The sequence below is a fragment of the Boleophthalmus pectinirostris genome, unplaced genomic scaffold, assembly GCF_026225935.1.
Source record: "Boleophthalmus pectinirostris isolate CB_2022bp ecotype Guang Dong unplaced genomic scaffold, ASM2622593v1 HiC_scaffold_4, whole genome shotgun sequence".
Taxonomy (NCBI): Eukaryota; Metazoa; Chordata; class Actinopteri; order Gobiiformes; family Gobiidae; genus Boleophthalmus; species Boleophthalmus pectinirostris.
This window is the reverse complement of record NW_026571353.1, coordinates 30,380,488-30,394,358: the sequence shown is the minus strand read 5'-3', so window position 1 is coordinate 30,394,358 and position 13,871 is coordinate 30,380,488. Positions and strand designations below refer to the sequence as shown.

General features: G+C 38.5%; 1 protein-coding gene across 1 annotated transcript; it reads right to left on the bottom strand.

Moving 5' to 3' along the window:
- Positions 1–856: 856 nt before the first annotated feature.
- Positions 857–13,625, bottom strand: plk2b (polo-like kinase 2b (Drosophila)). The gene is given in 15 exon segments (XM_020932307.2): positions 857–1,854; positions 1,856–1,918; positions 4,368–4,478; positions 5,056–5,185; positions 5,963–6,122; positions 6,825–6,905; positions 7,548–7,680; positions 8,514–8,608; positions 9,336–9,483; positions 10,200–10,398; positions 10,945–11,128; positions 12,141–12,270; positions 12,746–12,862; positions 12,953–13,060; positions 13,433–13,625. Coding segments are annotated over 15 exon segments (1,971 nt in total). The 5' UTR covers positions 13,616–13,625; the 3' UTR covers positions 857–1,725.
- Between the last annotated feature and the right edge of the window lie 246 nt (positions 13,626–13,871).

Sequence of the window (13,871 nt, the reverse complement as noted above, 5' to 3'; positions counted from 1 at the left end):
TTAACTACCTGCACATATTCATATAAATGAGTTGTTTGTGCAAACAGCATCAAACCCGCTGTCTCGAATCCAAAGAAATAGGTTGTAAAACTTGGGAGGTTCGCTTTATTGGATCTATACAACATGAATAAACATAAAGCTTGTCGAAGGGGTAGTGTGAATCGATTACATGTCACTGTCGATTTAGGCTACGGGGAGCTCATTTCAACAGAACACCGGCTCCTCCAGATCCTGGCTCCAATGGATTTACACTGCAATGTTGTCCCTTTCTCTCTCTAACTGCGGCTGTTTGCTCTGTTTGCTCTGTTTTGGTCCTAAAATGTTTGTATTAACCCACTACATGATCCTGAAGGAATCTCAAGCTTCATGAAAACGGAGCACTTACAGTATATGGGCCCTCAGGTTAGCGACTAATCACAGAGCAGTGCTGAGGTTTGTGCAGAAACCAAAGCAGATTGAGTCTGGCTTTAATTCTAGTAAAATCCTAGTTTAGTTTTTTGTGTAGTCCTGGTTTAGTTCTTGCATAGTCCTGGTTTAGTTCTTGTGTAGTCCTGGTTTAGTTTTTGTGTAGTCCTAGTTTAGTTCTTGCAGTCTTGGTTTAGTTGTTGTATAGTCTTGGTTTAGTTGTTGTATAGTCCCGGTTTAGTTGTTGTGTAGTCCTGGTTTAGATCTTGTATAGTTCTGGTTTAGTTCTTGTGTAGTCCTGGTTTAATTCAAGCTCAGGTCCTAGTTTCCTGACATTTTTGATGTGTGAATGTTCTCTTAGTTTGCACCAACCCAAACAGTAAATGTCCTATTTTAATATGTGAAAATTAGAAAAAAAAAGACTCTTTAGAGAAGGAAAAGTACTCCGGGGTAGTTTTTTTTTTTACAAAAAGGTTTTTATTATTAAATAAATAAATACGGCACTTTGAACACAATAAATTATTCTGAACAGTGTTTTTACTAATGGCTTCAGACCAGAATCTGATCTGTTTGTTTTGAACGTCTTTCTCCTCTGGCTCCAATACGCTGTCCATTGTGTCCAATATTAAAACATATCACAGTTTTCAATTTCACTAGCATCATTTACATACACTGTACAAAATTTACAAATGTACAACAAGCCACTTTTAAACTCGTCTCCACTGCAATATAATCTATAAATCAGTCTTTTAATAGATTGCGTTCACTTTCTAGATTTTGACGATGTTATAATTTCGGATGGAGGGCAGGAGTTTTGTAAATCTACGGGAAATTTGCGGTTTTTGAAAGACAAACTTCTGATCCAGAGATATTACAGACATATTAACCATAAACCAGATCAACAAATCTGCAATGTGACAGTCAAACCCGCAAAATCCCACCACAGAACTCTGACACATCCTCCACCTCAATTTCAAAACTCTTGGGATTCTCGAAAGTTGCGAGTATCCGTGAACACAACCTATTTCATCCACATTTGCGCCAGTTCCAGCCCAGCGTTTATACATTTCTGTCTCTTTTACTTTTCAAAACGGTCCATTCACGATAACATACTCCAACTCCTCTTCATCGTCTCCTCCTCTTCAACAGTCGACATACAAAGCAGCCCTTTTTGCATGACCCGCCTCCACATTGCTACATCGCATTGTCCTTATACGTCCGCGGTCTAGCTGGCGTGGGTTTTGCTAATAGACTTGGCTAGCGTCAGTCCCACTCGTTTGCATTGTTCCCAGTGGCATTCTCCGTTCTGTGGTCGGTTCTTTAGCTACACCTCTGCAGCAGCATGTTGAGCGAGTAGACCATGCGCTCGCGTAGATCCGTAGGGCATCCGGACGAAAGGAGAGAGCTGAGTTTGAAGCTCTTGGAAACCCGATCCTCGTTGATGTACGTTCAGCATGTACTCGTCGCGCTGGCAGCAGAGGATGATCTTGGTGTGGTCGTGGTAGAAGTTGACCTGGAAGAGACAAAAAAGGAAAAAAAAACCCGTTAAATACATTTTTTTTTTAAATGTTGTGGATAGTTTTAACATTGTAAAAACGTAAATTAAACATATACATCTCTATTAATGTAAGAAGCAGCGACCAGGCTAAGTTACTAGTCAGATCTGTGGAGAGGCGAGCCCATTCACAAGGCAAATGTTTATCAAGTTTTTTTTTTGTTTTTTGTTTTTTACAATTTTGATAAAAGCAAGATAGATACGTTTAATGTCATACTGCGAAACATTCAAGGCAAAGTAGTAACTGTCGAGAAAAAGTTACACAGTGCACATTTAAATTAACGTGAATTAAAAATAATGAAAAGTCTTGACTAATTTAGGGTTTAGTTATATTTGGATGCAAAAAAATCTTGAAATTACCGAAGTAATATTGGACAAAATGCATAATTGAAACTACTTAAACCAAGTAATTTTCTATGGGTGGGACCAAGTTGTTGTTTTGCAAGTCTCAAGTAAGTCTCAAGTCTTTGACCTCAAGTCCGAGTCAAGTCCCAAGTCAAATACAGGCAAGTCCACAGGCGAGTCACTGGCCCAAAAGTCCAAGTCCAAGTCCAACTTTAAGTCATTTCAAGTCTTTAAACCAAAGTTCCAAACACAGGAAGAGGAGGATGTAAGGGTTGTAGAAATGTTAATTTTTCCTTTTTAAATGTCTTGACAAGATCTTAGTTTGAATCATTAAGTCAAAACAGAAAGAATTCAGATTTAAAAGTGATTCTCAAGTCTTCTCAAGTCCAAGTCAAGTCCCAAGTCTTAGTGCATTTTATCAAGTCAGGTCTCAAGTCCTAAAAATAGTGACTCAAGTCTGACCTGAGTCCAACTCTTGCAAGTCCACACCTCTGCTACAGTAGATGCAAGCAATCCATATAACAATAGTGTATGTCACTTTGAATTGAATCTTGAACAGTTGGATTGTCTTGGCATCATTGTCCTAGTCCAGTTATGCAACGAACAGCTTGGTATCGTGTTGTTGTTTTTTTCTTCTTTCCCTTCAATAAATAACTCGACCAGAAAAACTTCCACTGTCGAGGTGTCAGACAAATTGAACCTGCTCCATTCAAAGTGTCTAAATGTTCCCACAAAACAAACTCGTCCAACTCCTGTGAACCAAAGTGGAGTTCGATTGCATAAATAATTACATAAAAGTGGTCCATGGGCGTATACTAGTCTATGTGCTCTTATACTTGTTCTGACAGCTCAAGATCATTCAGGAAAGGTTCATTTTTGTCCTGTAAATATGACTTTTTTTAGTATAATTTGACATCTGAATTTCAAAACTTTTGACAACCCTAAATTATTGGTTTTCCGGATCCTTTTCAAACCCTTTGCAAAGAAATGACTAAGGTAAAAAAGTCAAATATTTAAGCCATGAGTCACCGTAGGGAGTATTCTTGAGTCTGCAATTGAAGCTCCATCAACATTAGCTTCATTGTAGAACATTTACAGGAAATCCTAATATCCGATTTAGTAGGTGGGCACACCTTTAATTACTTTATGAGTAGTTTCACATATTAGTTGACACAAGTCCATTGTGAGTTGGATAATAATCTTAAAATGCACTTTTACTCTCTGGCTTTTAGCACCGTGTGAGTTGTGTAGTCTTCTATATTTATTTGTATTATTTTTATTTTATTTATGTTTTATTTTTATTTATTTATAGTTTTTTTGTTTTGTTTTGTTGCTTTTTTTTTTTTTTTTTTACATAATTTTTAGCTTCAGCATTTTAACACTTTTTATTTATTGTTTTTATTCATGATTTACTATTGTATTAATTTGTCTGTGCAGCACTTTGGTGACTGTCATGTTTATAAAATGTGTTATACAAAATAAAGTAGATTGGATTAGATTGGCAATTCCCCATGCAAATATTAAGTAGAACTGGATAATTAATAAAACTCAGTTAATAATTTGAGAACTAAATATGACCTACTGTGACCGTCAAGTTTTTTTTCTTTATTTTTTTGTAAATGGTGGTGGGTTTGACACCTATTTTTCTCCATGGATATGCAATTTCTTTGCCTTGAATGTTCTGCAGTAAAGCGCTGAACTTGTCTATTCCGATGAAGATGCAACCATGCCAAGTTACAGGTCTGATTTGTGGAGAGGCAAGCCCGCTCATGGTACAAATTTGTGTTTTTCAAGGCATTCATGAGCAAATAAAGACAATTAAATGTAATAAATGAAAAGCAGATGCAGTTAATGCCACACTGGAGACCATTTCACACAATTATGCCTAAATTGAGACAAGAAGTTGACAGATTCTCCATCAGAAACGTTACAAGTTCACCTTTAAAATGTTTTGTTTAATCCCAAGTCACTGATCTATTCTAATCAATCAATCGTCACAGTGAAATGTTACGGGACCAGCTCCGCCTTCCCTGCGCCAGTGAGTCTACAGTTTGTTATTTACCTGGAAAGTGCCGTCGTTGAAGAGCATCATGAGGGCGCGGTCAGACTTGAGCCACTGCAGCAGGTAGAGCCGAGGCATGTGAGCGTCTGTCATGGTGCCCAGGTCCCCGCCCTGTGCAAGCAAACAGTAACAGCTTTAACATGTGGCAGGCTGGGACACGAAGGCACCACCATACAAATGTTCCAAGTGCACAGAACAGGTTTTCAGGATTTGGTTTGGTGGGGTAGCAGCTCTGGTCAATATTTATCATAGTTTTGTATTAGTTAAGTGGGAGTCGTAAAGAAAAGTTTAGAAAAAGGTGAGAAGTACAAAAGTAGCTCTCAGGAATCCCTCAATCTATGCACAAAACTCCAAGGTATGCAAAAGGAGCAACATTGTTGGTTCAGTTCAAATGTTAATTTAGCAAAATAAAGGTGTTGTAAATGATATATATTCATCAAATTATAACTAGTGTGTAAATTAGATGAGTTTTGGCTCTTTTTAACTGGATGGTTGCTAGGTAACAGTTGTCGAATTACCTCTATATATATATTTCTGCTGCACATGTCCATCCAAGAAGTAAAATTGTAAATCAAAATGTCAAACTAGGCAACATTTTTAGACAATTCTTGTAAAGGTAACTAGAAATGAGTAGTCTAACCTGTTATATGCACTTTGAAGAGGTTGAAAAGACTTAAACTAAACTTACATCCATGAGATTCTCCTCCATGTAGTGGGAGAAATACTTCAAGACGGTGACTTGTCCCACAAAGTGTTCTGGGACCTCACACGTTGGAAAGACAGAACGCTGGCCCAACTCTGCGTAGTAATGGATCGTTCTGAAAAAAAATAAAAAAATAAAAAATGTTAGTAATCATGCCATGCCAACATTTTTTGGCTTCACTATGGGAAAAATATATATTAAAAAAAAACATTTATTGTAGCATTAAATCAGATAGAAAGGCTGCATGACCTACTTCCTTCCTGCCAATCACAGCCTGATATATTTATCTCTCAAACAAATACACAGTACACACAACTACTAATCAATAAGTGTGGGTAAAAAAAAAAAAAAAACTATCTAGAGTCCTTTTTTCTCCATTATCCCAAAGATGTTAAGGCAATCCATCAGAAATGTGCTTAAAAATGCGTGATAGTTTTTTAATTTTCAATATTCTAATTTGCCTTTCATCAAAGCAATTGCAATCTGTGTTTTTGATGAACTTCTTGTCTCTGCGAATAATTTGTGTCCACTGCAAAAACTAAAATCTAGCGAGGTTAAAATGACTTGAAGTAAAAAAAAAATTATCATGATTTGAGTAACTTTCACTTGAACTTTTTGTGCTTAAAATCTGAAAATACATCTTGCTGCACTTAAGAAAAACAACTCTTTGCACTTCAGTGTTATTTTTAATTTTTCCTTCATTTTAATTTATCTAGACATCGTTTTTTGTTTTTGTTTTTTTTCCCTGGTGTCCCTTGTTGACTTTTTATATCCATACACTTTCCCAGTTCTCCCATGTTCAACTACGTAACCAAACATGCACCGACTAATCCAATAATAACTAATAATACCTGAGAAATTAAAAGGTAAAGTTTATTTAAAGGGTGCGTACTTTCTGTCTGGCAGCAGGCTCATATGGGTCCCATTGTTGAACAGGACTCCCACAGTGTGATCCGACAGTTGGTAGCCAAAGCCGTACTTGTTGGAGTAGTCCACCCATTTAGTCACCCACTGCAGGTTACAAGTGCTGGAGCCCTGGGGCATGTTGTCAGCTGTGAAGGAACACAAGAACAATGAGCACAGACTGACAGTTAACCAATAGAATTAGTCCTGTCACGATAATTACTCCATCAATTCTGTACTTGGACTTAAACCGCTCATATTGTTCTGTGTTTTGATCGATGTTATAACGTTGTTTCCTCGTCAAAAAACTGACCTGGAGTTGCGTTTTCTTTCATTCACACATGTTTAAAAACACACAAACGCCGCGTATTTAGGATGTGTTCTTCTCTCACGCTGTTCCAACTGGTGCTCCACTGTGTTTTTAAACTCCATACACCTTAACTAGAATCATTTGGATCATTTCAGTCCTGGAATTGGAAGTCACTACTGAAGAAAAACGAAAAGGTAGATGCGAACTTGAAAACTACCGCTTCATGACGTGAGTTTTGGAGATGGACAAAGTGTGTGAACTCCAGTTATGTTTTTTGAGAGGTAACAACATTAAAACATAGATTAAAGCGCACGAAAGTCAATGTTTTGCAGAATACAGGATCTTTAAGTGCTTCTTTCTGTTCTGACTTCATTGCAAATCATGTTTTTTTATGATAATAGACATTCAGAATTGTTTTTGTGATAATCCTGCCTATAGGACATGGTGTCTGTATCCAATCTGCATCCAATCTAATCCAATATTTGCATAATTCAATAATATAAAGTGCATTAGTCATCATTATTCGCAAGCAGGGACTCACCTTTTGGCATGTTCTCCAGACATCCTCGTAGTACGCTGGCCACGGTTTCTGCTACACTGCAAGTTGTGTTGTCTTCCAAGCCTTTAGGGGCAGAATAAATAAAGTACAGACTGAGCAGAAGTTCGTTACCAAAGAACATGAGAAATAGTTAAACAACATGAGGTTAGAGAAGCATTATTGATGTTTACAGCAAAAATGATTGGATCTTTGAATGAAAATCCCATTATGATGAGTCAACCCTTAGACAAAATTAGTTTTTTGTATCTTGTATCTATTTTTGTTTGTAATTTTTCTTTTAATTATGGACCAAATAATCTTCCGTGTCTGAGAATAAAGTTTGTAGAGGGTTGGACATAAATAGTACAAGATAATTGGTGTTTGAAGAGGACATTATGTTACTTAAAGCTTTACAATGCAACTTTTCTAGTGGAGGATCTGCCATGGAAGAGTATCCACTTTGCAGTATGGCATTAAACATATTTACAGTGCTTTTATTTAATTACGGGTACACCCAAGCAGCTGGCAGACCTTCTATCAGAAAAGTTACACAGTGCTGCTTTAGATAATTGCAGCCTGTACCAATTGCGACCTTTCAAACTGTAATTTAGCTTCGATTTTGATGATAAACCATCTGAAATCCGCCAATAACGTGATAAGATTTTGATAAGTTGAGAATAAAAATGCAATTACTCTGAAATGGGCTTAGCATGAGACACTACTCACATTCACTACTGCTGCTGCAGCTCCCCAGACTGCCTCTCACAATCAGGCGGATTGTGTCCTGCGACGTGGGGGACTGGCTCTCTGTTGCCACGGCGACCGGGCTCTCGGCAGACGGCGGAAGTAGAGCTCCATTCTGAGGAGAGGAGAGATGACGAAAAAAGGACTTTAAGAATCGGGGGGTTTTAGCTCATCCCTGCCTCGTGAGTCAACACACTCCCACTGATGTAAAGCAGGAGGAAATAAGCACTTCTGGATGTGTGTTTCAACTGTGAATGCTGGAAGTTTTTTATCAAGGTGACTCACTCGACTGTTCTCAGGGGAAAAAAAAGGGCTCAAAATATGTCATAAGTGCACCTCAGCTATTTCTGTCTGTGGCTCTATCCACGGTTTGATCATTTCGAGAGGTTTTCAGGTTGAAACTAGATATTATTTGCAGCACATTTCAAATAATTTGTAAGATTCAATATCAAAGCACAAGTATTTTCTGCAGCAAATACTTACTTAATGTACTTTCACATTCGATAGAACAACTTTTACTTATATCAGAGTAATATTTGATCACGTGTATAAGTAATAAAATGCAGTACTTTGACCAACTCTGACCATTTCTTAGTCTAAGTCAGTAAAAGGAAGTACAGAGTTTTAATATTCATTCACTTGATTAGAAATGTTTCATGATTTATATTTTAAAACCACTTGTAATTAAGTAAGCGGCTTGTAATTTCTCTACGTTTTATGGGGGAAAAGATTACACACATTTTTTTATAATTAATTGGAGCAGTAATTGTAATTATGATTAGAATTTGATTAGTTGCACAGGCCTGGGTTTAAGGGTGGTAATTATTTTCTCAAATCCAAAGTTTTTCTGTTTTTATTGGCTAAGACCAAACGGAACATTGCATATCTACAGTGAACTCAAATGCACTTTTAGTCTTATTATTGAAGTTTTATAATGGGACCACAAACCTCGGTGATCCTGCGATTCTGTTGCTGGCTGATAACAGTCCTCTCCAGATTGTGTTGCAGTTTATAGATTTCCTCTTCCTCTTTTGTCAGTTTGTCTACGGGAGAAAAACAATCACATCGTAAAGCGCCAGTCCCACAGCCACCATCGTTTCACTCAACATAATGGTCGTAATTGAGTTTTACAAATGCTCTGGGGAAGAAACTTTGTGATTTTAGGATTAAAACTTACTAAAAATCTACAAAAATCCTTTATTTATCTTCAATTTAATTCACAATAACAATAGCATGTAAGTTTACTTTTATGTGTGCAATTGAAAATAACATTTAAAAATTTAGTTTTCCGCTTTGGGATGTTAAAAGTGATAATCAAGTATGTAAATATATGCTTAAAGCTGCACTATGTGACATTTTACGTGGTCTGACACCTGCTTATCTCCATGGAGTTGTTATAGTTTTACCTGGAATCCCACTGTATGGCATTAAAGTTACCTAAAAACAAACCCTCTAATTGAATAAATGCAAGATAGACAGCTTTAATGCCATACTGTGAAACATTTCAGGTAAGCAACACCATCTCCATGGAGACAAGCAGCTGACAGACCCTCCAAAAAAAGTTACACACCTTAAGATTGCACTTTCATCATTGCTACTAAATATGAAACACTATATTGCAAATAAATCCTAAAACCAATTATCTCTGAAATCATATAGTCATATACAAAGCCATGGATACTTCTAAATACAAATAATATCCTTGTTTTTCTTGCGCAACTCATCGAGGTTTTGAGAAATGCATCAGGTTTTATCAATAGTCGTACTCACTCAGGGTTTCGTAGTATTTAACCTTGTCCCTCCTGCCCCCGAACAGAGCGGCTGCAGCTTTCTTGAAGAAGCTCTTGGCCGGACTAGACACATGGAAGTCTGGAGGAGAGTGACAGCAGCTCGGGGACAGACGGTCTGGACTGAAGCCCTGTAACGAACACACCAAAGTGGGTCAGTGTGCAACCGATGGCAACAAGGTCAACAAAAAACTCTCCAACTGTGGGCTTTGTCAGGAGAGTACATGGTGAAATAGATAATAAGGACAGCACATCATTTTGCAATACAAACTCTCTCTGCAAACACCACGAGCACTGAAATTACACTAAGTAAACTACGTAGACCATGATCCTTTGCTCTTTTGTGCAGTCATTAATCTAATCTTTGAAATTATGTACACCATGACATCACTCAGAGCTTAATTGTGATGAGGTAATGCTCGTAGTCCTCGCCACAGTCGCCCTTTTTCGCACGAGATGTTACGCTTTGCCTGGCATGTTCTATCGAGCTTACTCACAAGTCAGATCTATGGAGAGGCTACCCCGTTTACAGTAAAAAAGCATGTTTTCTAAGGCGTTGCTCCAGTAGTTAAACACATGCAATTGAATAAGTAATAATTGACGAAGTAATAATCTAACTGTGGACACAAGCAGATAAAGAACCACCTGCCAGAAAAGTTACATAGTACACCTTTACCAATAGTAATTTGCCCAACCCATCTCTGTATAATAATAAGATAATAAATAAGATCATATAGATAGTAATAAGTTTGGATATAGTCACATCCTGTTGCGCTATTATGTAATAACTTGGCAAAGCTTTCAAGGATTCACTATTGGAACAAAAAAAATGGCAGCGTTGTCGTACCTGTGTGAAGAAGTCGTGCCTTAGGATATGGTCGAGGTTGGGTCTGTCGTCTGGGATCTTGGCCAGGAGGCTGCTGATCAACTGTTTGGCTTGAGGCGACAGAGACGAGGGGAGGGAGTAGCGCGCCTCTCGGATACAGCGATACGTCTCTTTAAGGTTTGTGGTTTCAAAAGGCGGTCGCCCCAGCAGCATCGTGTACCTGTGGGCAGGAAGTTGAGAACTGTGTAAGAAAACAAGCAGAGAACTTTGCAGAATGGAAGGTATTCGTGGGTTTCAACTGTTATGTGTTATGCCATTTTGAGGACGTTTTTTTTTGCAAAAGCCCCAATTTTTCAAAACTCTGAAACCCATGGACAAGAGCTTTTACATCACAGAGTTTTTTGGTGGGGCGGTGGGAAATACACAAGAGAAAGTCGAAATCTAAAATAAAATAAGAATAAATTAACTTTAAATCTCCAAAATGCAAGCTGATCTTCCAATATTGGGTCATTTTTCTGTATTTTTGTGGTTAATTATATAGTCCTTTCACATTTGTGCAATTCTTGCGCTTGACATTTAGACATATTTGTATCATATACCATTTTTTTAAATAATCTCACTTCAAATTTCATAACCTTTGCCATTTTCGCTGTGTTAATAATCACTGACCAAAAGAACATCTAGAGACATTAACTTCAGTCAGTATCTCTTGCCCCTATTTGCTGCAGCTCTTTAATCCCAACACAAAACAGTTTTGATTACTCACATTACGCAGCCCAGAGCCCATATGTCCGATTCACAGCCATGGCCTTGTTTGTTGAGCACTTCAGGGGACAGATAGTTTGGAGTTCCACAGATCGTCTTTCTTCTGTTCCCCGCCGGCTCCAGTTTGGCAGCAAGACCAAAGTCCCCAACCTTCAGCTCCATGGACTCGCTCACAAAGAAATTACCTAAAGGCGAGAATTGGAGAAGATTAACATTTGATGCACAAGATCAATGAAGAGGCATGAGTCAACACAGGACAGAAGATCAAACACGCCGAGCTTAGTCGGCTACTTTGGAGGCTCAACCAATCACAACTCGGGCTTTTCATGGAAGCGCACTCTCTCTCCTCTGTCAATCTCTCTGTCAACTGTGTGAATCAACTCCCTTTCGCCCAAAGTTAGACACACTGCATGACTTTTTTGATGCTTTACTGTCATGAAACAAGCATGTTAACCTAAATGTTCAATGTGTAACTTTTCTGGGAGGGTCCATCACTTGCTTGTGTCCATTGAGAAGTTACTGCTTTGCCTGGAATGTTCCATAGTAGGACATTAAACATATTTATCTTTCAAGTTATGGTCTTTTAATGCACAAAAGTATGTATACTATATGCCTTGAGGTGCCTCTTTTTTGCTTTTATGAAGAAAAGTAATGTTTAATACCAAATTATGGAGCATTATATACAAAGCTGTAACATCTCAAAGCAAATGGGAGATGCTCCACCAGAAAAGTTACATAGTCCACCTTTAACTGAGTTCATCGTTTCAAAATGATCCACTGATTTTGATCGATCCTTCACTGCTGTTATCTAGAGCAACCTGTGAGGACCCATCTTCACCGAGGTTTGCTCAGAATGACCTTATCTGGAGAAATGCCAATTATTATGCATATTTTGGGTTGATCATACACACCAAGAATGCCTGAATCTAACCCACAACCTTCTAGATGTGAGGCCACTTAGCCACTGTGCCACCATTTCCACCGCAGCGGCAGAACAGTCAACTACCTCAAACCTCTCCTCCTCCTCACCACTATGTCTAAACTTAGACAAACTTTACTGATCCACAAGGGAAATTATTTGGACACAGTAGCTCACACGTCACAAGATAATATAATAACAAAGACAAAAAAGATAAATGGTAATAACATCTCAACATGCCAGAAGTTAATTCACTGTATCGAGTTGCAGTCTCTTACCAAGTTTGAGGTCTCTGTGGAGGATCTCCTGTTCGTGAAGATACTTGAGCCCGGATACGATTTGCCTGAGGTAGTAACGCACTTCTGGCTCTGTGAGGACTTTGCGTGCCTTCAGGATGTGGGCTAACGACTAAAACACAAAACGAAAGACAATGAATAGACTATTTATGCACGTTCTTGTAATAATGCATTTGTAAGAAAGCTCAAAGGTCCTATATTACACAAAATTGACTCTTGTGACCTTCAAGTCACGTTAGGATGCTGTTACTTCACCAAAAACATACCTGGAGTTGTGTTTTGTCTAGATCTCTAAAGCTCAAAATGCTCTGTTCCACCTTGTGATGTCATGCAGTGGTAGTTTTTAAGTCAACAGCTGCCCCTTTTACCTTTTCTTAGGTAAAAATTGGCAATTTCAGAGGTGAAATTAATAATGAAGGTGTACATAGCCTAAAGATGCAGAAATTGTGTGAATGCAACAAAACACATCTCCAGGTATGTTTTGGATGATGTCATGCTCCTAGACTTTATGAGAAAATAGCATAAAATACATGTTTAAGTGCAATGCATGAAAACGTAAGCAGGTAGAAACGTGCAAATTAACATACCTTTCTACTGCAATACTCCAATAGAATGTAGATGTTTTCTTTATCTTCAAAATGGTGGTAAAAGTGCACAATGTGTCTGTGGTTTAACGCCTTGTGCAGCTCGATTTCTCTGTCAATCTTTCGAAAAACAACACAATAATCGCGTTAGAATAAAAAGTACAAATGTCAGTTGTTCAGGAAGTGGTTTCCGTGCGTCAGAGTTTTTACCTTCTCCCTTTGGTGTGGTTTGGAGACGCGAGAATGAGGGATGATTTTGGCTGCGTAAACTTTGCTAGTGGACAAGTCTGTCAGCTCGTAGCATTTTGCAAAACCCCCCTGAAAATAAAACAGCGTTAACACTGCGGGCAAAACTACGACAAAACAGTAAATTAAAGATTTTTTTTCGTTTTAATGATCAAGCATAATTTTGGATTTTACTTTGATCTACTAAAAGCACATCCAATGTCATTTTCCTGAACATTTATAGAGTCAAATCTAAAAATAAAACTTAAATGTCTTAGTCTAAAATCTGAACTCATGCACAAACCAGAAGAAAGAAACATTGGATTAAAAAGACCAATGCAACATGATCGATTAGCGGTGCATTCGATTCAAAATCAATCAATTTCACTGCAGCTCTAGAACTTAACACTGCAGACGCTCTTTCCCTCAGCGATTACATCCAAGTTAGAGGCAAAAAGTAAGTACCTTTCCCAAAACTTTGCCGCGGCAGTAGCATTTCCCCGTGGCCGGATCGGTGATAATCCGGGCCATTTCCGACGGTCCATTGCGCTCGTCCGTGCGTTTACGCCGCGGCTCGCATGCCCGCTGCGTGGACTCGCACATGCTGGCGCTGTGGTTGTGTATGTTGGTGTGTACTTCCATAGACATCACGGTTTACATCCAATACTTTAGAATGAAGCCTAGAGGTCCACGGCGCGCGCTTTTATACCCGGCCAAGAGTCCCTCCCCGCGCGCGCCGCCCTCCCGGTGACGTCACAGTGTTAAACCAGGGCAAACCAGCCTCGTACCGCAGATTTTTAGATTTGAGATTTATTTACTAAAGACTGGCTTGGCAGAAGTCAGCATGACATGGTAATCCTGAATGGTGCCAATCATAACATCAGAAAAAGATAAAAAACGTTCT